The sequence below is a fragment of the Myotis daubentonii genome, chromosome 3 (assembly GCF_963259705.1).
Source record: "Myotis daubentonii chromosome 3, mMyoDau2.1, whole genome shotgun sequence".
Classification (NCBI taxonomy): Eukaryota; Metazoa; Chordata; class Mammalia; order Chiroptera; family Vespertilionidae; genus Myotis; species Myotis daubentonii.
The window spans coordinates 98379911-98406813 of record NC_081842.1 but is presented as its reverse complement, the minus strand read 5'-3'; the positions used below and the strand labels follow the sequence as shown (position 1 = coordinate 98406813).

Sequence of the window (26903 nt, the reverse complement as noted above, 5' to 3'; positions counted from 1 at the left end):
GGTTCAATCCATGGGAGACAACCAATTGCTATTTCTCCCTCACATTGATGTTTCTCTTACCTTTCCTCTCTCTAAAATCAATAAAAACCCTATCCTCTTGTGAGGGTTAATAAAGAAGAAGAAGAGTCAGATGGAGAAGTTGTGCATATTTAATATTTACCCTTTGTGCAATTAACATACCTTTTGTACTCCAAGGACCACCACCCACTATAACTATTTCCCTGACACTACTCCAAATCTTAATGAATGTTCATAAGAATCACTAATATGAAATGAATGTCTGTATTAGTTGTAACTTGCTTGTTTTTTGCACATCAGCCTTGAACATAGATGCTATGGTTTATAATGCGGCATTTAATTTTACTAATTCAAACTTACCTAAGATCCTAGGTAAAAAAAAAAAAAATGATATTTAAGATAAGACAATTAAAATATGGCAATATTCATGGGGGGATAAAGCTGATCAATCATCTGTACTATATGAAAGTACTTTCTCTTAAAAAATCAGCACAGAAAAGTTACAAATGTGCCTATTATCTTTATTGGATGTTTGGTTGAAACAGCAAGATAAATAAAACCAGCCACAAAATGAGAGAAAAGGAAGGATATGGAAAACAGAGGTCCCACTATCACACATGGTATGATAAAAATGCAACACTACCATCTCTCTCACAAAGTCAAAAGTCAAAAGTAGCCTTTGCACTTTGGCCCCCTGGAAACATAGTGTTCAAAACTATGGCACAGACAGTAGTTAAAATTTAGACTTATTCAAGGTTATAAAGGTATCAATCAACTAACAAGAAAAACCTAGAATTTTCTAAAAGATATTCACAATTCTAAAAATATTTCAAAATTTGGGAGACAAAAAGAAAAATTAGCACTAGGAGTTCCTGATTTGATTTTAACCTTCTGTCAAAGACTCCACTATTTTTATATTAAATTTCTATTTAAAATTAACTTCATAATTTTCCATGCTTATTTCCAAACAAAATCATAATGAAAAATGTATCAGATTAGTATCTGTTTCTATCTGGTACAACATATTTCCAGTATTTCCATAAATAACTGGTTATTTTTCCTTCTCACTCCTTTATGTATTTTATTTATAACAATTTAAACATTTTTCTATAGTATAACACTTATTGAGGCATGAGATTTAATTATTAAATTGAGATTATATCCAAAATATGTTTTAAGTTTTGCCTATTTAAAAAACCATGATTTGTACAAAAATCAAATAGATGTATATTTTCATTCTTTTTCCAAAGTAGTATTTTCTAAATAAAAAATGAAATTAAACTATAACAATATTGTTTATCTAATGAAATTTGAAGACTTGTCTTATAACAGTTTTGACTTTTAATTATGCTTCTACAGTAACTGGATTTACAATTTACAATCTAGTTTCCAATAATGGAAAGCTTCCACTATTAACTTATTATATAAATATACCTCAAGTAGAAGAATGACTTCAGCATTAGTAAACCAGTTAATGAAATGAAAAACCAGTTTGAAATGAAAATTTTTCACTATAAGTTCTAGACTGTATCATTAAATATTCTTTTCCCAAGTAATAATGATTAATCTCAGTATAGTCAGAATTTCTCTTATAATTATCTATTTTTAAAATAAATCAGGAAACTTTTATACCAACAAGGATGTTACCACTTAAAAATAATAAGTATTTATAAAATGAGAAAAGTTTAAGCTAAATTACATAAAGTTAGGCTGTTTATTTTGCCTTTAATGCCCTATCTATGTATAGTATTTTTAAAGCTTAAGTGACCATTATGACCAGAATGATCGAACGACCAGTCGCTGTGACATGCACTGACCACCAGGGGGCAGACGCTCAACACAGGAGCTGCCCCCTGTTGATCAGTGTGCTCCCACAGCAGGAGCGCCACTCAGCCAGAAGTCAAGTGGCAGCAGGCACAGCAGGCCCCGATGAGTGGCGCCATGGCACCCAGCCCCAGCTCAGGCTCCTCCCCGGCCGCCTGCCGCTTCAGCACTGCTACATCCCTTGGGGGATATTGGACTGCTGGTTTCAGCCTGACCCCCACAGGCCGGGCCAAAACCAGCAGTCTGATATCCCCCAAGGGATCCCGGATTGTGAGAGGTGCAGGGCAGTCTGAGGGACCCCACCCGTGTATGAATCTGTGCACTGGGCCTCTAGTTAAATATAAATGTATTTGCTAAGGATTATAAATTAACTTACTTTATATCTAGAAATATGACAAATTTTATAAAACCTGAATTTGCATCATCATTCTTCAACTGCAGTAAGAAAAAAAAGAAAGAATATTTACGGAAAGACAAACTCCAGCCTCATGAAGTCCTTAGTCATCTTTTAGACAGGCCTTGGCAAAAACTCAGATCATGTCCCAGTAAGATAATTCTCTAGGGACATATCAGTCACTCAGCTTTGAAGAATTTATCTTAGAGAGATTCATCTGGCCAATTAACAATTCTAATTCAAAAATGCAAACAAGTAAGCAAAAGGGAAATAACTGGGTTATTGTTTTTTAAACCCTAACTCTCAGCTTCCATTCAGAAAATATTTTCATTCTTTTTATTCTTCCCTATGTGACTTCTAATTTAGAACAGAGCTTAAATTGTTATATTTCTTTAAGTATATAACAGTGCTGTGTCACCCACAGGCTTTCAGCACACATTACCTGATGTTGAATAATACTTGGTAAGTGAAATATTAAAGTGTGATGTTGTAATCACCAAAGCCTGGTGGCACTAGATTTTTAATCAACTATTAAATTAATATATATGATAAACCATTTATGGAAAATTTATAAAACAATTCTAATTTATTCCTTCTCCTATGATATAAGATTAAATGTGTCTATGACAATTATATCTATAAATGGAAAAGAAATCAGAGTGAAAACTCCATTTTAGAAAGAGATAGAAATATGTAAATATTTTGGAATACCAATGGTCCATAAGAAAGGCAGAGTAATAAATGTGATGAGAGAAATGTGTGAAAACCAGTCATAATAAAAGAGCAACTTAGAAAAGTTATTAATCAGAAAATATTCTAATGTGAAAAAAAACAGTAACTTTTGTTCAACTTAAAAAACTAAAATTAGTATAAATTTTAGAGAACTATTTGATGCTTTTAATAATTAAAAATGAATCATGATCCTTTATTTGGCAAATTTGGAATTTTGATTCATGTCAATTTGCAGCAGTGTTTGCTTACTCTTTAGGGTATAAAAAAAATCACCAGGTAGTCTGTTTTATTTATTTTGTAGGGCAGCCAGAAGAAATAAAACATTGGCTCTATTAGATTCTGGCTTTCTTGAACTTTCCAAGTTCAGACTAGTACATTAATTGTTATTGGTCTTTTCAGCTGCCTTCCAAGGTGCCAGAAAGTGTACCTGTGAAGTTGAATACAATGCATCTGTCGTCTTTCATACTTTTAGGAAATCTCATGTAGAAAGGAATGCTCAGGGATACCAACAGTTTATTACCATAAAACAATCTGATATGAAAATATGAGGCATCTAGCAATTTTTCTAATCTGGGTGTGTTTGTTTACCTCATTCTCCACCACATGTTTATGCAACCAATTTAATGATCATTTCTTGTGATCTTTCTGGAACAAAGAAACATCACCACATTGACATGATTTTTCATATGCTCACAAATACTTTACCAATTTTAGTTAAAAGGTGAATGCTACATGGACAACATGTTATCTCTAAAACTACCATATCTAAGTGAATTATGACTACTGCCCTCAGACATATAACATGTCATTCAATACTATCAATTTGTGTTTGATGTTCTCAGTGGCTATTTTATCTGACCCTCAGGAAATCATGGTCACCTGAGCTTCAAACAGCCCCAGCCCCAAGTGAGTGCTCAAAAATGGAGCTTCGGCGGAGCCTCTGAACAAGGGAATTCACACATCGTCTAGGTCAGATAGTGCAAGGCCAGACTGAAACACTGGGACATTCACATCACTGACTCTTAAAAGCCAGAGAAGTGTGGCTCTCATTTTTTAATTTGAAGAATCAAGTGTTGAATTCGAAAACATAAAACAAGATTAAGTAGAATCCAGGCAAATGGCCCCAACAGAAAGGTGAACATGTCACAAGAACAACCTGATCAATACAAGAGAAAGGGAAACTGTGTGCTCACATTGTAAGCCAGCTGAAGCCTTACTGCTTCCCAGCTGTGTACTTAGTGGATTGCCTTGTCAATATCTAGACTTTAAAAGATTACCTAGGCCATGTCAGAAGATTTCAAGTATTGATTGCTCCTGAACAGACCAGTCATGTTCTTTCAAGGGGTCATATTAGGAATGTTTTCTTTACTCAAAGCCACTCTGTCTTATATCAGACAGTTGTAAGAAAGTTGAAGAAAGTTAATATAGGTTAAATTTCTTAGACATTATTAGAGAACTATAAAGGCAAAAAAGAGAACAACCACCAACTATCAATGTACCTCCTCCTCTAGCTCATCCCAAATTGTACTGGAGGAGTTTATTTTTGAATATTCTAATCCCATGATAGCTCAATTTGTCAGTAATGCACAGCTATCAAACCCACAGCTTAATCCTACAAGTAAAATGTATAGTCTTGAACCAATTGACTGTGGCAGGATAAAAATGTGAGATTTTTCACATGTGAAATGGAACTGCATATAAAATAACACTAACATTGGACTGGTTCTTATCTATGGTTGAGTGCAGATTAGGAAAACAAATAGAAAATATAAATTGAAAATTGTCTAATTTAGAACCTATTGACTACCATGTTAACAGTTATTTTTACCAAAAGAAGCAAAATAGATCATGCGTTGTCATTATTTTGTGAGAAGGTAATTGTCTAGCATACAAAATGAATTTGTCTTGAATTTCACTTTTATTGATTAAGAATCCCTCATGATTAAGGAGTCTTATTAAGTATGAGAAGTATATTCCTATGAAGATAACATAGGAATTATGAGCATGGGCAAAATAATTTAAACTACATGAAAGTGAGATAATAATACTTATTTCATTGAGTTTTTGTGAGGATTAAGTAAAATTTATAAATGTAACCAGTGTCTGGCACATCTGGTTTACAGTCAGAAGTATTGGTTATTATTACAATTAACAGGGCCTTTCACCGCAACGTCTTCCTCAACTTTAAAACATGTAGCTTTGCCGAAACCGGTTTGGCTCAGTGGATAGAGCGTCGGCTTGCGGACTGAAAGGTCCCAGGTTCGATTCCGGTAAAGGTCATGTACCTGGGTTGCGGGCACATCCCCAGTAGGAGATGTGCAGGAGGCAGCTGATCGGTGTTTCTCTCTCATCGATGTTTCTAACTCTCTATCTCTCTCCCTTCCTCTCTGTAAAAAATCAATAAAATATATTTTAAAAAATAAATAAATAAAACACTTAGCTTGCATTCTACAATAAAGTTTTATTGAGGGCTAATTCCACTGTATTAAGTATAAAATAGAAATTAGTTATGTTAGCTTGAATATTAAAATTCTTCCTTTGGGTCTGCTCAGAATTTGAGTGGTGGTGCTTCATATATATAAACACAATTTCCGTAGCTAAGTACTCTCTCTACGGTGCTTAAAAAGATTCCAAACAGCCAGGAATGAACTCAAGCCGTTTAATTAGCCACTTATGTCAGACATATGAACAGTTTTTGTAAACACTAAGTGTAATACAGGTTATTTTAGAATGATTCTCTGTAGTACAATAAATATCCCAAATGAAATGTCTCTGAAATAATGATTTTGTTCTCAAAATTAGTCCACCACTTAAAAACTCTGAATTTTAGGAAGGTAACAATTATAAAAAAGAAAAGTTTAGAGGTTGCAAAATACAAATGGGTATATTTGCATACAGTATTTTAACAGTTCATCAGAACAAAAACACACTTTTAAACAGGAAACAAACTCTGGCATAGGCAGTTAAATTTTCAGTCGACTATTACATAAAGGAAAGACACAGCATATATTAAAGAGCAATAAAAAAGAGCTATAGCCATCTAATGAATTAATTATATAAAAGACTACCTAGGTTTCTACGGTATGGAGGGAGGGCATGTAAGACTAGTCAACAGAAAACATGCTGTGAGAATATAATCTAAAACCAAGGCTAAAGTGTCCTTCAAAAAGAAAGACCATACTGTAACCTCTTTCAGGAGTGGCTCCTGTTCCCCTATCACCAAGCAGGAATGTCTGGGGAATCATGGAGGAATGCACCTCCTGGACGCAGGCTTCATCCTTGCCACGGATAGTCATGCCCTACACTCACTCACCACTTAACCCAGACATGCCAGTCCACATCACCATGCTAGAAAATGCTCAAAAACATTAACAAAATACATTAATTCGCATAGAAAAATGGTTACTTTTCAAGAAAACATCAGAAAAGCATAAATGAAAGGACATAAACATGGTCATCAGAGCTAATTAAATAGTCTCTCTCTCTCTCTCTCTCTCTCTCTCTCTCTCTCTCTCTCTCTCTCTCTCTCTCTCCCCCCTTTCTTTCTCTCTTCTCTCTCTACTTATTTTTATAGAATCACTGCCTGACTCTTGGGTACTAAGATGTCATTGATAACTTAATAAAGTTAAACCCCTCTTATCCATACAGTGCTTGTCTCTGACCCTTCCAAATTCCTTTCCAATAGTTATCAATTATGGAATTATTATATTAGATAGCAAACAGCACTGCCTCTGTGTAGGTAAGAAAATGAAGTCACAGAGGTGAAGAGGCATTAACAGGTAATTAGGAAAGGCCTAGAAATCAGTTCCAAGTGCTAAACATACAGAACAATCATTCACCAAATATTCTAGAGACTCGTTCCTAGTCCTCATGGAGCTGACAATGCTGGAAAGGAAATCAATGGGAAACACTTAGGGATCTCAGGCCCGTTTTGCTATTTATTTGTTGGCTGGTTTAATTGTTTGCAAGTAATTTACTTTCAAAACAGAAAAGGACTATGAGCCCCCCCTCCTCAGGGGCTGTATACAAAATTGTAGGTTAGCTTTGGACAGATTCCAGATAATTAAGCTGAATCAGAACAAGCTTTGAGAGATAATCTAGAGTAGCCTCCTTTGTATAAAATCTAAAGCCTATTAGGGTGTATAAAATAATGAGATTGGGAAGGAGACAGTACTCCTTGTTCAGGAAGAAGTTATTCCTTTCTCAAGGCGCCACCCCACTCATCAACTCTAGGCCCTTTGCCCCTTCAGCTGCATGGGCATCAGTAGCTCAACCGCTGTCATCATGAACTGACTGCCTAAGCTCCTGAGACATCTGAACCAAGAGGTGGAAATAAGTCCCTTGAAGTAGAGACTTAACCTGTGGAATTAATGGCCTATGCTTTCAAATTGACAAATATTTCATTTCAAACAGTTACATGTTCTATATGTAACATTACAGTGATAGCACCTGAACGCCTTGGGTGGAAGTGGTATTTCAAAATTTAAACAATTCCATTAGTGAGCCAAAGGAAGAAACTGTATGTATATACACATGCACAGATGCATACATATACACATATTATAAAATATTATTTTATGGATCTGAAGAAATGGCACTTTTGAATAATAAAATAGTGAGTTTTCTTATATACATTTAGCATCCTAAAATGTAACAGTTACATGTAAATTTGAATCTTTAAAAGAATTTCAAATTAAATATTAATCAAAGGTACAATTATACCAAATCAATTTCATGCATTGTCATTTTAAAGAGTAAAGTCAAACTAAAGTATAAATTATGTTTAATTTAAAAAATCCATCTCTCAGTTAATTATAATAGTAATTGTAGCATTTCTTGGTTAGGTGGAGGGAGGCGATTTCCTTTGTTCATATCTAACCTATCGAAAATTTCATAAATAAATCATAAGTTTCAACCCTATTTTTAAAAATCTAGAGAAAATTTGAAGCTGACACTCTTTAAAACATTTTTAAAATTTTTTGAACTATAACTGAATCTATACAGCATATAAAATATTTTCAAAACTTGCATGTGTGTTTCGGGGGCGGGGAAGCACTAACTGTTGTAGCTTACAAAAGGGTTATCATCAGCACAGCTTAGTCAATCAAGAGAAGTAGTTACCAGCCCTGTCCAGTGTGGCTCAGTTGGATGGAGTGGGATCCCATACACTGAAAGGTCATGGGTTATATTCCAGGTCAGGGCACATACCCAGGTTGCAGGTCCGATCCTGGGCAGGAGGCAACCAATCAATGTTTCACTCTCATATCAATTTTTCGCTCTCTCCCTCTCCCTTCCTCTTTCTCTAAAATCAATGGGGAAAAAAGTCTTAACCAATGTTAAAGACTATGCCCTTCTAGTGTATGAATTTTATGTCTTACATCAATCAAAAGCAGAAAAAAATATGCTAGCATATGCAAATACTTAAGATTTTAAACATTTAAATGTTTATCCTATATTTATATTAAATATTTATATTTTAAAATATTCATATTAAAATTTTACAGCAAAATGTTAATTTTTACATTTAACATTGTGAAAGAAAAATAAGAATTCTAAATTTTTGGAAGCATTCTATGTGGTCATGTACCTGATTTGTGCTCAAGCAATGTATGTTAGATTATTAAAACAGACACTGGGATATAATTTTACACTACACATTTAAGTATAATTGTTAATGAAAAGTTTGTTACATTAGGTTATCTAACAACTTAGAGGGAAACATGATGCTTATTTCTACTGATGTATATCCGTACATATTTATTTTTGAATATTCATGCAAAGTATTTGCTTTTTAGCATAAATTCTAAAATTTGATTTAATTTTATTAGAGTTGCTTATGGAGAAAAATTATTTGATGCTAACAGGAAAAGAAAAACGAAGCATAAAGCACACCAGGCAGGAAATTATCAATATTTTGTGCAGTATCTCTTTTCAACTGGAAAAACACACTGCCAAGTTGTGAAATAGCATCTTCTAATATAAAGAAAAACACTTTTTTTTCTCCATTGCTATTGATTGGAGGGGATCACTTTTACTGACAGAAATTCAATAACACACCTTAGTGACTTGTTCTAGCCAGTACAAGTTATACAACAGTGTTTAGAATTAAGTGGGAAATACAGACAAGTAAACTAATTACAATACAGGAATTATATACTATTAGAGGCCCAGTGCACGAATTCATGCACCCGTGGGGTCCCTTGGCTTGACAGATCAAAACCGGCTCTCCGACATCCCCCTGAGGGGTCCCAGATTGCGAGAGGGCACAGGCCAAACCGAGGGACCCCACCAGTGCACAATCGGGGCCAGGGAGAGACATGGGAGGTTGACCAGCCAGGGAGGGATCATGGAAGGGCTCCAGGGCATTCCAGCCCATCTCACTCAGTCCCCATCCACCAGACCCCAGCAGTAAGCTAACCTACCGGTCAACTGTCTGCCCCCTGGTAGTCAGTCCATGTCATAGTGAGCGGTTGAGCGGCCTTAGTATATTATTAGTATATTACACTTTGGTTGAACATCTGACCAGTTGACCGGACACTTAGCACATTAGGCTTTTATTATATAAGACGAGAGGCCCAATGCACAAAATTCATGCAAGGGGCTTGACCCCTTCCCGCCATGGCAGCTGCCTATGCCTTGGCCCCCACCACCGCAGCTTTGTCCAGAAGGTCATCCAGAAGGATGTCTGGTCTAATTAGCTTATTATGCTTGTATTATTATAGATTATTATAGATGATGAATATAGGGTGGTGTGAGCAAGATTAATCTTGACTTGTGACGGAGCTAGGAGTGAAAGGTACAGAAAAGGAGGCTTGGAGGAAGTAATGGCTCTGCTGAGCTATGAAATAATACTTAAACAGTTCTTCCAGCTCAATAGGATAGGGGTACAGGGGTAGGAGAGCATGAGTTCTAGGCCAGAATGCCAGACTCACACAGATTCTTACAAGTCATTTTAAAGAGTTTAAAGCAGGGGTGGACAAACTTTTTGACTCGAGGGCCACAATGGGTTCTTAAACGGGACCGGAGGGCCGGAAGAAAAGCATGGATAGAGTGTTTGTGTGAACTAATATAAATTCAAAGTAAACATCATTACATAAAAGGGTACGGTCTTTTTTTTTTTTTTTTTTTAGTTTTATTCATTTCAAATGGGCCAGATCCCGTGGGCCGTAGTTTGCCCACGGCTGGTTTAGAGTTTAGGAGCAATTGAAATCTCTGAGTGAGAAATCAAAGAGACACCACATTTTTACTTGTAAAAAAAAGTATTACAATTATCTAAGTAAGAAATAATGGTGATACTAATAAGAAGAATAGCAAGGGGTATGGAGATAAGTAGAAAATTCTAAAGCTATTCAGAAGAAAAAAAAACATCAGCAAGACCTGATGATCAACTGGTGTGAAGAGATGAAAAGAGAAGAGCAAAGTAACAATTTCAGATTTCTGGTCTGCAGGGCTAGATGGATAGTAGTACCATTTTCCTCGTTAGGAAATAATAGAGGAAAGGCAAGGATGGAAAAGAAAGATGAGTCTCATTGTGCACATTTGAGCTGGAGGTCTTACACATGGAGCGCAGTTTAGAGGTCTAGCCTAGAGAAAGGGAACAAGAAGCAATGAGGACAACACTGGTAACTGAACACAGCAAGGCAGGCAGACCACAGAGCAAACGGAGAACAAACCTCCAGGAATGTGAACATCTCAGCTGCCACCAAGAAATACTCAGCCAGATAAATAAGAAGGAAATCAATAGCCTCTATGTGGTAGGCCTTGCTACTTCTCTATGAAATATCCATTTTCTGTTCTTTTCAAGAAAATACCAATTTTTGTTTGGACAAGAAAAGCACATTTGAAACAAAGAGTGGCCATGTAACATAGTTCTACCCAGTGGGTTATAATTCTACTAGGTGGGATTTCCAGGATATTTATAGCTTTCCTGAATTAAAAAAAAAATAGGCTGCTGATTTATTTTTTTATATTCATCCTTCTAGTACAGCACAGAAAAGTGATACTAAGGGGTTGCAGCAGTCACCTTGCAACCCTTGGGAGGAAAGCCACATTCTAAGGTGGGCAAAGCAGAAAACAGAAAGGAGTTGGATCTTGATGGCTTCTTGGAGCCAGCATACTTTTGTTGTATAGCCTTCATCCAGAATCAAATTTAAACCTATGTATGTGGTTACATTACCTGACTTGGGTTACGTACAGTAGGATGCAATCCTAGTCTAGCTGGGCACCATGAATTTCTGAGCAAGAGAATATTTCACCAAGAAGGTCAACTGTGTCACATACTTGCAAGAGGTAAGTTATATCCATTATAGAAAGCAAAGTTTAGAAATGTCAAGGCCATTAAGACTAATGGGATATTAGTGAGAGAGAAGGGTAGGTCACACAGGGTGCTAAGCACCTCTTTGCAAGGTTTGGTAAAGAAGCATATTTGAATTGCCTATGTGTGGAAACTTTAATGGATTGAATTGAATCCCTGTTTTAGCCTTCAACATATTGATGTAAGAGAAGAAAACTTCCCTGGGAGAAAAAAAAAATGGAAATAGAATAGTATACTATATTCTTACTCTTATGTTCTTAAAACAAATGAACCATAAAGATTACCACACACCTGAACCTAGTGCAGCTACTATGTAATTGTATGTCCACTCAGTGATACAAAATATTAATGTTTACCCAAAATACTTTCTGAGAAAACAATTTTTTTCCCAAAAAAATGTGTATAGTTTATATAAGTGTTCGAATCACAATAATTTGGATCCCCTACTCATGTTTTGTACTATTCATTATTTTAAAAGCTCTGAAGTCTTACCAAAAAAAGACTATTTTAACATAAATTTTGTGTATATAGATGCATTTCCAAATTATTTTAACAGTTCATAGAACCAATTCACTGCAACATATTTTAAGAAAGTCCATAATAAAATACTTAAATGCTAACCATGCCAACAACCATAGCTTTATAAACCTACGAAAATATATTTATCATAAAAGACAGCTATGTACTGATATATGAAAAATACCTATCATTTCACAAATATTTAAGTGGATTTTAAATCCACTTGTATATGAGAAGCTGACTGGCTCTGGGAATAGAAATGTAACCCTATATAGCATTATTTTGCCAGCCCTCATCTTATGAAATGAAGAGCTATTCTTTGGGACCTTATAAATTGAAGGAGTAAACCTAAAAATATGCCGAGCACAGTAAACGGCATATGGTACACCAGCTACTACTTACAGAGTGCTTTGTTGGCCAGGCAGAGTTCTAAGTGCATATATATATAAATATAAATTTATCTAATCCTCCCAAACCTCTATAAGGTAAATACAATTAATATCCTCATTTTACAGGTGAGGGAACTGAAGCATAGAGAGGTTAAGTAAATTCACCAAGATCTCAGAGCTATGCTAAATGAAAATTTATTGAGTTTGTTGTTAACAAAATTTGTTTTAACTTAATGACTGACTAATTGTAAATAACTATGAAGAGTTTCTACAATGTACTCCACAGCCAGGTACTGATTTTAGAGTACCCATTATATTAAAACAACCCAAATTCTTCTTGGTGTATAGGTCATAAAAATGCATTAATGTTCACCTGGGATTGATTATTAAAATTTTGAGGGAGGCTTAAGAATTATAACCAACTTAGTCCAGAAAAAAATTTTCATGGCAGAATATACAGAAACCTAAGTGGTAATTACTTTTTAACAAGAGAAAAGAAAGAAAGAGAAAGGAAAATGTTTAGAAATTAACTTCATTGCCTACCAATGTTGTAGTCTGATCACAGAACTGAGGTTCTTCAAGTTTTCAGTTTTGGTGATATAGACAAAAGATGAGAACAGCAGAGGGAAAGGCAACTGTCAGTATGTCCTCTATCCACCAGCCATAAAAATATTTATCCACTCCTGTGGAATTCTGGCTCATTGCTACTTTCTTTCCTGAGGTCATTCCCAAAGGACAATACACTATAATCATTTTTTCCAAGAATTACCTAAAGCAAGATTGAACAAGGTTGCAACCTGTCCTACACTTCCATTGTAAAACAAAGAAAAAACATGTGCGTTTGCTCTGACAAGAGCTGAGTTATAATATCAAAATGCTCTCAATGTCCTTCTACCTACGTCAAGCACAGGCTGGAAACCCATTTTCTGTGATAAGAATCTGATCAAACGTAACTGAATGGGACTCAATCTGGAAAAAGCACAGTATTAGCCAGTAAAAGATACAGGGAGATAGAGCGATTGAGACAGAATCTAACTCCTTTGGAGGGGGGAGTCCTTTCCCATGTTCTTTTTTAAGTTTCTGGCTCATATTCTAAGTTTTACTCCATGATTTAATGAATAAGATTTAAAATGTCTCCACTCAGGGATACTAAATAACTTGGTCATGAACTTTTATTTCTCCTGACAAGTGTAAAATGTCATACTCGCTATTAAAACTTCAATTTAAACCTTGGGTTAAATACGACACAATCTAAGATGCTACTAACGCTATAATCTCTACCTCAGATACTAAGAGACTGAAGTTAGAAACTGTTTTATTCAGAAACCGAAATTAGACATCAGGTGTACATTATTAAAAATTAGGCCCACTTAATGATCTTCAAACATGAGCTCCTATATTTTTAAAGAAAGGCTTTTTCCTTTGTGCTTAGCATGTAAAATGAAATACTTATGCTGTAGCATAGGGTTGGAGTAAATTAAAGTTATAACTGCGCTCACATATGCTGATGCCTATAAAGGATATTGATGGGGGAGGCTGGATAATCTTTTGCTCTGGAGCTCTTAATGCAACAAATGATCTTCAGATAATTTAAACTAAAAGTCAGAGGAATAGATCAAATGACTTCCAAATGACCCTTTTCTTTTTATTAAAAAACACACACACACACACTAGTTTTTCTTTGGTTTCCATTATAAAAATATAAAGTATAAGAATTTAGCATTTCACTTTTGAATTAGGTTAAGTAATTACAGACTTCCACGAATTAATTTAAAACACCCAAGATGATTTCATGCTTTACTTTCCTTGATAAACACTGGTGTGGATATTAATAAAGGTTTGAGTACACTATTCTCTGTTTAACATCCCACTAGTGGTAAACATTCCTCTATAGGAAACATTTTCTTCTTCCTTTTCCATCTGGGCAAATGCATTTCCCTACTCTTTGAAACTTCATCCCTATCATAAAAGCAAACACACAAACCCACCCTACACATCCACTCAGCACCCCCATTCTTTCTGTGTCCCTGCTGTGCTTTTCTTTCTGTGGGTTGCTCTATCTCCGTTTCTGCCCCTGATTTTTGTCTCTCCAGTCTCTCTCCCTCTCCACTCTCTCCTGCCCCCACTCCTCAGTGTTTCAGAAGTCCAGGACAATTCACTTAAAATCATGTGTTAATCTGCTTCTCTTAAAAAAACAAAACACCACATTGGGCTCACATTCCAAAATGTGTTTGGCTCTAATGTCTAAGCAGTGGTTCTCAACCTTCTGGCCCTTTAAATACAGTTCTTCATGTTGTGACCCAACCATAAAATTATTTTCGTTGCTACTTCATAACTGTAATGTTGCTACTGTTATGATTCGTAATGTAAATATCTGATATGCCGGATGGTCTTAGGCGACCCCTGTGAAAGGGTCGTTCGACCGCCAATGGGGTCGCGACCCACAGGTTGAGAACCACTGTGTTTAAGGCATGAGCAGGAATCTATGACCACCAGTTTAGAATACTGTACACCTGTGCTTCTCAAACTTGAATTCGCATATGAGTCACACTGGAATACTGTTAAAACACAGGTTTTGATTCAGTTGGTCTGAAGTGGAGCCCAACATTCAACATCTCTAATTTGCTTCCAGGTGATTCCAATGCTGCTGTCCATATTTTGAATAGGAGCCTCCATTTACTGCCTGTGGTAGACCCAGTCCTTCCCACAGCTAAGTTTGTCTCCCCACAGCAGCAGATACAACATTACCATTTCCAAGAATACAGCATGGATTTCTTCTCTTGCTTATCCCCATCTTGTCTAGTTATGGCAGCATCTAGATTTCTGATCTCTATATCTTATTTTGACTAAGCTTTCATCAAAAAATTCATTTCGTCAACTACAGAGCAAAATCAAGACTATAATGAGAAATTGAAAACATACATGCTGTAATTTCCCTTTATTTCTACTTAAATTTACTTCATTAAATATAAATCCACTAGCTGACAAAAGCTTTAGATATATAGATTACTGCCAAAGTACAAGAATGCAAATAATTCTGCTTTACTTAATACTTATTTTGTGTAATGTTTACCCCTAACCAGAAAGGAAGAAAGTAAAGATGAGTAAGTCCTGTTTTGCATATGTAAAATTTCTCTAGGGAACTTCATAAAACCACTTTGTTTCCATATCAGTCAGGGAGTTGAAAGCCTTATTTTCCTACTAGCTAGTCATTAGGGTCATAAACACAGGTTGATGTTTCCCAGAGGGGAGGGAGGACACTACACTTACAGAGCTGGTTCTACACTTATCAGAACCTAAAAGAAACTCACTTGGGTTTTTGTGAGCTTACTACCAGAAGTAAGGTACATTTCCTGAGTAAGGTTATCCTCAGAAGAGAAACTTCAATATCCCAGAACCTGGGTGGGTGGGTGACACACTCCTGGGAAACAGTACCTGATGACTACATTCTAAGTCCTGTGCTTTCAAATGAGTGTTTCAGATCACATGAACTGATTTTACCAAGGGGTTGTATGGGAAATGAGTGAAAAGGGTAGATTAGACTGTTCTGTGAAGGGGCATTATGATGTTCATCACACATGAAATAAAAGCCCCCCAAGTCACGTTACTCTTTTCATTTACAATGTGCCAGGACTGATGCTAGGCACATGGGTCACAGAATGGTTGCAAAGATCCTTGAGCTGACTGTGAGGGACTGACCAGTGGAACAGGAAGAGCCATTCCAGATTGAAGGGACAGAGGAAAGTGCCATTTCTTGGGACCATGATGGGCTGGAGTATTCTGAACTACTGTTAGCCATTCAAAGTTAAGATAACTTAATACAAACTCTCAATCCCACTTGCATGGTCATAGACTTGACCTTGACTTTACCATCTCTTACAAAATCTCAAATTTTATTGTCTCACCCTCCAAAATTAATCCAATCTCCAAATCTAATCCTTGTTTTTTTCTTCATCATTTTTACTAACACTTGCTTCACACTAGCACCATCCCATACTTGGAATACTGCCATAGGTTCTTAATTACTTTTGTCCAATCTTTCTGCAACTCATTGGATACTCATGCAGTACTCAAGTATCACATGAGTGATATTTTAAAATGTAAATCGGATTATGGCATCTCCACCATTGCCTGAAACTTTCTGTAGCTCTCACTGCACTAAATGTCCAGTCCAATATCATTAACCTGGTTGTGGCCTCTCAATGATCTAGCCCTCAACAATTTCTCTTGCTGTTTTCCTTACTCATGTTCACCATTTTTCATTTTCCAAAATATGCCCAAGTCTATTATTTTCTCAGGGCCTTTTAGACGCATTGTCCTTTTTGACTGGAATGCTTTTTCTTTTATTCTGTACCTTGGTAATGTCCACACATATTTCAGCTCTGAACTTAACCCTGATCATCCTGGCACTTGTCATAATTTTTAACCATAAAGTCACTGCTTACTATTTTCTACCATTACCCCTTTCCCCACTATACTTTAAGTTCCTTGAAGAAATAAACTATTTTTTGTTCACCACTGAATAGCTAGAACTAAACAGAAAGCCTAGGAAGAGTTACTTAGGAAAAACTATCAAGTTTTTTGGATAAGCTATATCTTGGTATTCATAATTTAATTTAATTTAATCTGGCATTCTAAAAACATTTTTAATGCCCACATTGTGTAACAAAGAGACAGAAAAACATTTATGCTCCCAAAACATTCAACAGCACTTTATTCTAAGCTGACACAAAAATGTTGACATTGATAATTAATGACAGCCTAAGTTAATTTATATTGTATTAATTAAAATTAATTATACAAGAAGTTTTAGGTATCTTTTATTAAACTTGTCATTGAAGCAAAAGTTTTAAAATAAATTCAAATATTTCTCAAGTTACCCTGTGTATGTATAAAGACTTCTAGCATTTAATCACAAGTACATTAGAAGGATTAAAAGAAGCAGTGATATGATGATAAGATCTGAGAGATAACCAGATCCACCTTGTTATATTATTATTTTTTTAAGATAGTACTGTTGATATGAGGAGAAACTGCCAAGAACTCCACATAAATAACTAAACACTGAATTGATTCTCTGGGAGCCTCAAGGGACTTTATATCTAAGTATCTATGACTGTTGAAACAATCATCTTAGTACTTCTCAGCATGTATGAACATCAACAACTTTTTGAGATAAAAAGGTGTGGCTCATGAGACTGGTAATGGAATATGTAACCTTTAACCCCAAGGTCACTGAATGTAACCTGGACCAGGATGGTGTATCTATTAATAGTCAACAGACAGAAACTATTTTATAGCATCTATTACAGATAGCACACTTTTCCATTTAGTCTTTATGCCATAGCTAGGTGTTCCACATTTCCAGTATCTTTTTGGGGGGCAATATAGGAAGAAAAGAAAAAGAATATTAAAATGGTTTTCCTTAGAAAACATAGAGAAATGTTAGGATATGTAGAAGGCTATTCACCAAAATTTTAACAGCAGTTAATTCTAGGTAATGAGGTCACAAAAGCATGCATGTATTTTAAAAGTGATTTATAGTGAACACATATTAGTTCTATAATCAGAAGTAAAGTTTTTCAAAGTTATGTAAAAACTAGAGGCCCAGTGCACAAAATCATGCACGGGTGAGGCCCCTCTGGGTGTAAAAACTAGAGGCCCAGTGCACAAAATCATGCACGGGTGAGGCCCCTCTGGGTGGCCTGCGGGGATCCGGCTGAAACCCGCAGTCCAATGCTGCCTGCAGCTCCTACCTGCCTCTCCTCCTCATCCCGGCCCCACTGCTCGCGCACTATCAGTCCCAATTGGAAGAGGCTCATGCTACCACAGCAGCGTTCGCCAGCCATGAGCCCTGCATCTGGCGCCCTCCTGAGGGGCATGGCCTGCAGGGTCAGGCTGAAACCAGCTCTCTGACATCCACCCAGGGGTCCTGGATTGCCAGAGGGCACAGGCCAGGCCAAGGGACCCCAGAAGTGCAAGATCATGCCGGGGAGGGACCCCAGGAGGGCTCCAGGGTGTGTCCGGCCCATCTCGCTCAGTCCTGATTGGCCAGACCCCAGTAGCAAGCTAGCTTATCGGTTGGAGCGTCTACCCCTTGATGGTCAGTACATGTCACAGCAACAGGTCAACCGTCAACTATCTGCCCCCTGGTAGTCAGTGCACATCATAGGGAGCGGTTGAGCAGCCTTAGCATAACATTAGCACATTACACTTTGATTGGTCGATCGGTCACTGGACGACCGGACACTTAGCATATTAGGCTTTTATTATATAGGATAATCTCTATAAGCTTATTAATCATCTTCTTTAACCTGTGACTAGGAATAAAGAAAAGAAAGTGCATAATGTGTCCCTGACTCTAAGATCTTTCCACAATTTGCTTAATATTAATATGTAACAGTTATGTAAAATGAAGGAAAAACTATAAAAGTTTGCCTAGTTAAGAAGTCAACTAAAGCCCTGGCCAGGTGGTTCAGTTGGTTGGAAAGTCATCCCATACACCAAAAGGGTGTGAGTTTAATTTCCATCAGGGCACATGCCTGGTATCCAGACTTGATCCTCTGTCAGGGTCCATAAAGAAGCAACAGATTGATGTTTCTCTCTCTCCCCCTTTACTCTCTCTCTAAAGTCAATAAAAAAGATTATCAGGTGAGGATTCAAAAAAAAATTTAAAAAAGGTCATATCTTGAGCCTATAATTTAATTGTTTAACTAAGAATAGTTTTAAGATAGGATATGTCCTGTTAGCGTTCATGAGTGAATAGCACATTCTCTGACACAGCCACCTCCTCTAACACCCACATTCAAATGGTCAGCAAACTTTGTCCTTTTCTGCCAAAACACCCACTGAAACTCAAACCTTCCCTTTATGCCCTTCATCACTACCATCTCTCACAAGGATTATGGAATGTGGGTTTTTGCTTTTTATTTCATATTACATACTCTTTAGAAAGACAGAACAAAAAAAATTAAAAAGAATCTTTGTGTGATTTCAAAAGAAAATGACAGCTTTCTTCTTCTCTCTTGATAGGGTATCCAATGGATACTGCTCTGACTTTTCCAACAAATACAAAATTTGCACCACATTTGCCTGAAGACATAATGTAATTAAAATCTGGTATTAGGATGCCACAAGTGGTCTGATGGACTTATTACTTACATCCTTGTGTTATTCTTGTAAGCAGGCAGCAACGAAAGAATATATTCTGATCAATAGTAAAAACCCAAGGTTTTAGTAAATATACTTGTCACGAAACTTAGCAATATTGATTCTTTATGCAAGTGAATAAATATATAAATTTCAAAGAAAATGAATGTTATCCCAACTGCAAAAAGTTTTATTTTTATTTGTTTTTAAACAAAAAATGATTTAAATCAATACTACTTGCATATCCTGTGTTAGCAATGAGGATCCAAAGGTAAATTTCTCATACCACTGATTTCAATTCAAGATGGAATTTCAGATATTCAACACATGCTTTACCTAGCCAGAAATTAATTTAAGAAAATTTAATTACTGAAGCATTATATTTAAATGTTAGTATTGTAACACACATAACTTCAAATTGATAATGAACTGACTCCATTTTTGAAGTCAGAAGTATCTGATCACATCTGTATAAATAATCCTCGTATCTGACCATACTGGAACTAAGGAAGAAAAAGTAGTGAAAACAACAGCATCGATAATTAGATTTATGATTTATAATTATGTGCCAGTCCCTCTGCTATGCACTTCATATGCATTATTTCAATCATGAACTAATTTTGGAACAAAGAATTAGTGCATTTTAGAATATAAATGTACAATAAAGTGAAAAGACTTTTTAAAATCAAAAAATTACATGAACTTTTAAATTTTTTCCTTTAAATATGAAAACAAAAATAAGATATATAAAAATGTTTTAAAATCTGGTTAATGCACTTGAAATGAAAAGTTTTTTAAAAAGATAAAACAAATTAAATAGAGGAAGCAAGGAATATTTTAGAGAGGCAATATAAAACATTCAATTTCAAAGATAAAATGTCTATCAGGGAATAACATATGTGTGTGTGTGTGTGTGTGTGTGAACGCACATGTACATACATATGCAATCAATTAATATTTCATAATATAATGGCATATTCTATTTCCACCTGCTTACTTGAACCATTTTATCTCTACGGATAATCCTTCCCTCCATCTCCCATGGTCTAGATTTTGAAAAGATATTCTATTGTACCTAGGTACATACATGGCTACTTAGCACACATGGTCACTTAACTTTCTCATTTCACCCAAATGAGAATAAATGTATAATTCAAATATGAAATCACTTTGAAGAGCATCATATATTAATAACAACAAAAGATCATAATGTATTGAAATCTGTGGGAAAATATTACTTCAAAATACAAACATCTCAAAGTAATTATTATTATAAAGCATGCCAGTTAATAAAATGTGAGGTAACTTAATCTTTGATTAATTGGGGAAATTATTTTTTTTCAAGAAAGACAGTTCTTCAGTAATTTTGCTGCTAAGACAGCCAGCAGATGTCTACCTCGCCTGAAGAGAATTTATCTTCCTCAGGAGACAACAGCTTAAACAGGAAACAAATAGCCATATGCTGACTGTGTGCTGCTGAGCAGATGACGTAGAGAGCCATAGTCCAAAGTGGAAAGCACAAGGGTTAAGGTTCAAATTAATTTTTCTTAAAATTCAATTCAATTACCCAAGATCATATTACTTATTAAATATAAGTTGTGTCAAAGAACGGTGCCTGGCATAAAACAGAGTTCTAAATTTTATAATCAGTAATGTTGGGTATGAGAGAATAGATCCATAAATGACTTCCATTTAGTAGACTCTCAAATAGACCTAATACAAAACAAACAAAAAAATTTACTTGCATGGCATGGTAAAAGCTGGATTTGAAACTGAATTAAATAGTGAGGTTTCATAAATCTTAGTTACGGCAATATTTTCTAAATGTTCCAATTCAATGTCCCCACCAAGATATATCATTCTTGGTTTAGACAGATAAATAATCATTAGAAAATTAATTTTAAAAATGTATCTGTAAACAGAAATTATTTTCCTTTACAAATATAAACTTCCAAAAATTTCAGGTAGAAACTTTAAGTTAATAACTATTACATATGTCTTAGCATTCTAATATTTAGACTTTATAATTTGGTGAATCCAGTTAACTGCATCAAAACTGAATTTTCAAGAACAAGGACTACAGCTTTTACCACTTGACAAGGATCAGCACCAAAAGGTAAGGCCAGTACTGTGTCTAACCTGGTTATAATTGGGATTCAAATAAAAATAAAAAATCCTAATAATGACCAATAAATACAATTCTTTTTGTGCATTACTTAAACTTAAGTAAATATTATCACAATATACAAGAATATTATAATGTCTATACAGAAACAAAGGTAGTAAATGACATCCATATCATTTTTTTTTAATGTTTGAGAGATTGACAATTGCTAGGAACCAAGAAATCCAGCTGTTGTTACAGCTGTAAAACTTGGTTTAAAGGCAAATAAAACACAGATACATGTTTTTAAAAGAATTACCTATAACTGCACTGTAAAAGTTGCCTCAAGACACTTTTGTTAATACTATTATTTGAGGCTACAGCTTCACTAAGAAATTTGATGCAAACTTTGCCTTCCTGTGTCTGAGCCTTTGAGAGAATAAGGATAATTCTCACTGAACTTCTGATACGTAAGCTAAGGAAATCTTTCAAAAAGTGGTAACATTCTCCAGGAAAAAAAAAATGTTTTTTTTTAAATATAACAGTACTTTATAGATTTAACCTACATTAAATATGATCCATGTTTCTTCCCCCTCCCCCCCCCACCGAACATATCAGTTAGTTATGTAACATACGAAATCTTCTGATTTGAGGACACAAACACATTTTAAAATGGTGAATGAACAGCAACCACTGCCTAAAATAAAGAACTGAAGTACATATGAATTTAATTACTACATATCTATTTATATTGAAGCATGAATTTACTAAATAATAGTTTCTAAATTTTTTAAATACGCAAAACACATTTTAACTCAAAGACTTATTTTTTTCCAAATAGCTATGTCCAAATAATATAATGTGTCCCAAAAACTTGCCTTTAATTGTTATAATTACATCAGTATAAAACTATTGAAAACAAACACTATTGTGTTTTTTTAAGATTTTAAGATTTTAAGTAACTATTATTATCACTAGTAAGGATCCTTATTATTAAACTATCCTTATTAATATCAAGCTATATTTGATAAATATACAATTTTTCCCTTTTCATGTATAAGAATTATTGCTGAAAATGATCTTAAAGTATTTTTTAAATGTATCTTTATTATCGCAAGTATTACAGATGTTCCCTCCCTCCCCCCCTCCCCCCGCATTTACTCAGTAAATTATAATATTCTTTTTTCTCTGGAGCTTGAAAACAAGTTGGATGTATAATGAGATATATCACACTAAATATGTGAATTATGCAGTATTAAGAAACTACATATTGAGGAGGGACCATATTGAGATGGCAGAGTAGATAAAAGCCTGTACTCAATGCCTCCCACACCACATCAAAATTATAACTAGAATACAGAACAACCATCATTCAGAACTGCCTAAAGTCTGGCTGAATGGAAGTCCTACAACTAGAGAAGTAAAGAAAAAAGTACAATGAGACTGGTAGGAGGGGCAGAGACAAAGAACCGCTGGTCCAGCACCCATGTGTGGGGAGTTTTTTTTTAATTGGGAGGAAGATTATTTCTGCAGAGGCCGCCCATAAGGAGCAAGGGGTCACAGCCCCACACCAGACCCACAGCCCAGGGTTCCAGAGCTGGGAAGAGAGTCCCCATAACTTCAGGCTGTAAAAGCCAGCGGGGACTATGGCAGAGGGACACAGAGGCTGATGGAGTCCCAGGAACATATGAGGAGGAACTGGATTGTCTGGCATCGGGGCAGGAACTCGGAGATAGCTTTTTCACAGACAGAGGTACTCACAGGGGTCATTATACCTGTGCTGGGACCTCCCCCCATTGCAGAGCTAACTGGCAGCCATATATGAATTTCCATCAGCATTGCCCACAATGTTCACTCCACCCTGGTGATTCTCTGAGACCCGTCCCCATCCAAACTGCAGCCCCATAGGAAAATCTGCTTTTCCATATGAATGGCCTGTCCTGGCTCAGGCTCCAGGCTCTGCTAAAAATCTCTTAAATAAGCAGCAGGTAGAGTCAGCATGCCCCAAACCTATCCAAAAGTGGCCCAAGCCTCGGCACTAACACCAGCCCACCTTGCTTCACAACTGGGCCTTGCCTGAGTACTTCCTAGCCCAATATAAGTAGCAGCCATCTACAGATCTCTCTTTAGCTCCTGTCAGGTGGCCCCAAGCAGTTGCTGACTTTGCACCTCCTGGGAGGGCCAGTGCACTTGGTAGACAGCCTCAGAACATACCAGATAACAACCCCATGTATCCACAAATGATACACAAAAGGGGCAGACTAAGTGAGCACCAAAGCTCCACTGAAGCAAGTCCTGCTCCATAGGGGTGTCTCCTGCACAGTAGTTCTCCCATTGTAAACACAGCTGGTCCTCAAAGCCAGCTGGCCTGGAGGTCAATTCCTCCCAGTGACACCAACAGGGAGTGGCAAGAAATACTCAAAATGATGAACAGCAAGGACCTACAACAAAGATTACTCTACCCAGCAGAGCTATCATTTAGAATTGAAGGCCAGATAAAGAGCTTCACAGACAAGGTAAAGCTAAAGGAGTTCATCACCACCAAACCAGTACTACATGAAATGTTGAAGGGCACTGTTTGAGAAAAGGAAGAGGAAGAGAAAGAGGAAGGGGGAGGAGGAGGGGAGGAGGAGGTGGATGTGGAGAAGGAGGAGGAAAATATGAACAATAAAATAGCATTAAATACCTATCAACAATTGAATCTAAAAATCAAAATAAATGAACAAGAAACCTAATGAACAAAATAAACCGATGAATAAAATAGAATCAGAGGCATGGAAACATGGAACAGACTGACAAATCTCAGATGGAAGGGGAATGGGGTTGGTGGGAAGAGATTAACCAAAGATCTTATATGCATGTATGCATTACCTATGGACACAGACAATAGGTGGTGAAGGTCTGGGGTGGGGTGGAATCTGATAGAGGGGGAAAATGGGGGAGGGGGGCATTTGTAATACTCTCAACAAAAAAGACTTTTTTTTAAAAAATGAAACTACATATTTAAATATTTTACAGATAAAAGTTTCATAATGACCTTTTGTCCACTCTCAATTCCATATTATATTTGACGACTAAGATTGGAAGAGTTTCTCCATAATTAATTCTCAAGGTAATAGAATGTCTAGTTTAGCAAGAGAAGTTAACTGGAAACTTAGTGAGTTTTTTTTAAATATCAACACAAAAACCAGATTAGAGGAAAGTCAGTTCTGTAAATCCCAGTGCATTAGGCTATCTTGATCATCTGAGATAAAACTAGAGGTATTTTAAAAAGGAAGAACTAGACCTTCTACTAATGTTTATAACCTTCCTTTTCTTAATTCTGACAACCATAAGGATACACGTAGAATAGGAACTAGCACAGAAACAGGAGATGACCCAGAATATTTCTGTTGGTACAGGCTTCATTTATAAGGAATTATAATTCCGAGAATAAATAATCACTGTTTTTCCCTCCTGATCTTCTGTTTCTTACCTTCCAAATGTAGGAGTTGGCTTAGGTTATGCACATTTTTCTTGATTCTTTAAATGTATTCTCAAATGTTAACTAAATGTATTTCTATAGGAAATAATTAGCCTTAAATATAAATGTGTCAAAAGTTTAAAAGATGCTCATCTCATAACTTTGAAAGATGATTTTATCAAAACAGTCCTTTTGTAAGTTGCACCTTTAAACTTCTTTTGCTTGCTTTAAATTTAAAATTGGGTTAAAAAAAAACAAAAGAATAATAACTTTCTGTTGTAATTATAGATTTTATTCATCTCACTGATTTAGTTCTATAAACTAAACTGAGAATCAAGGCAATATGAAAAAATATAATTTCATCATCAATTAACTATGAATAGAGAAATATAAACCTGGGTTTTAAGTAAATGTTTTTAAAAATGTGATTGGCTAGTTCTGAGATATATTTAAATTTACTTTAATTTTTTTTATCTCTCTAAATTTTATGCTCAGATCAGACATCTTTGGCATTGTCTCAATTTAAGTACTACTTGATTTTGTGAGTGTGATCAAATCATCTAAATTTCCAGGGGCTGATTCCACATTAATAATATGATTGAGTTCAAATAATCTGTCTCTAAATTCTTTTCTACATCTATAATTGTATAGTTATCTGATTTTATATATTCAAATTCTAGTTGAAGGATGGAGACAATGTTGGATATTATGAAAACTGATTATGTAATTAAGATATTGAATGCAAATTATAAGAGGATGTCGATCATCATTTACATATATATAGTTATGTATAGTTTCCCATATAATTATATATAAGCCTACAATAAATTAGATCTACATTTCATTTGTCTAATACATGTAAATTTTCAATTTCTGCCATGTATACATATACACAGTGTGATTTTTCAAAGGAATGCAACTTTCTGGCTACCTCTTAAGTGTTTGTTGAAAACAAGAAAAGCCCAATTCTTATCCAAATATAATACATATCTAGACTCTAGAAATAAATATTTAATCAGCAGTCAACAAATTCTTCTTATGGTGATTTCAGATGAGCTGCCTTTGGTATTTGTATAAAGAAACTGAACTACTGAGGTTTACATGCACTCCCAGGGTGCACTACAGTAGCTAAGATAACAGAATATGAGGCATATATATCTCTGGATATAGCTTACCAAAAAGTACAATAGATTTCTAAGAATTAGAAATTGTTTAAAATCACACTTTACAATACCAGTTCAAAGCATTTCTCTTAATGAAAACAAATGAAAAATATCCCACACTATTCTTTTTAAAAAAAACATACTTATATTCAATATATTTAAAAGTAACAATGAAGGGGGATGAATTAATTTCAGTGCAAATGGTCAACAGAAAACAGCTCCAAATCAAAAAAAGTAAAATATTTCACCAAACATGTGTAAATCCAAATTAAGCTTGAATAACAGCTAGAATGAGAAATACTATAGTAAATTCAGATAAAGAGTGGATTGTATTCATATGCAAAGCTAGAGATTTTCCTGCAGTAAAGCCTGTGACACAGGTTTGATTTTTGTTATTGCCCTTATCAAGGGAAATGATCCCGCTCTGCCATCCACCCAAGAAACACAGAAAGCCCCTTTTACTTACTAGCTACCTCCAGCGATGCATTGTGGCTCACAGCCTCTCCGAGGTAATTCCTTGCTACACAGATGTAGACCCCTTCATCTGGCCTACTTTTTCGTCCATGTACAATTCGTAAGAAAAATAAAGATCCACTTGGCAACAACATGCGGTGTGAGCGAGGGTCATCTTTGTCTGTCTCCACTCTCTCCCCACCTTTGTACCATTCAATAGTCGGTGTGGGGCGGCCCTCAGCTTTACAGTTCAAAGTTGCAGGTTCTCCTTTTGAGACAATTAGGTCTGAAGGGTGTTCAACAATGCGAGGTGGAAAATCTTCCTGACGAAGACGGGAGCCTGCAGAAGAAATGACAAAATAGTTTCATATTATCACTTGA

The 26903-nt window shown here is 35.7% G+C and overlaps 1 protein-coding gene across 1 annotated transcript in view; it reads right to left on the bottom strand.

Moving 5' to 3' along the window:
• The window catches only part of ROBO1 (roundabout guidance receptor 1), a 455516-nt gene that overhangs the window by 346399 nt on the left and 82214 nt on the right, over positions 1–26903 (bottom strand). Inside the window, exon 2 of the mRNA XM_059688081.1 lies at positions 26536–26862. Within this exon, the coding sequence (XP_059544064.1) occupies positions 26536–26862 (327 nt within the window). The remainder of the gene's footprint in view (positions 1–26535; positions 26863–26903) is intronic.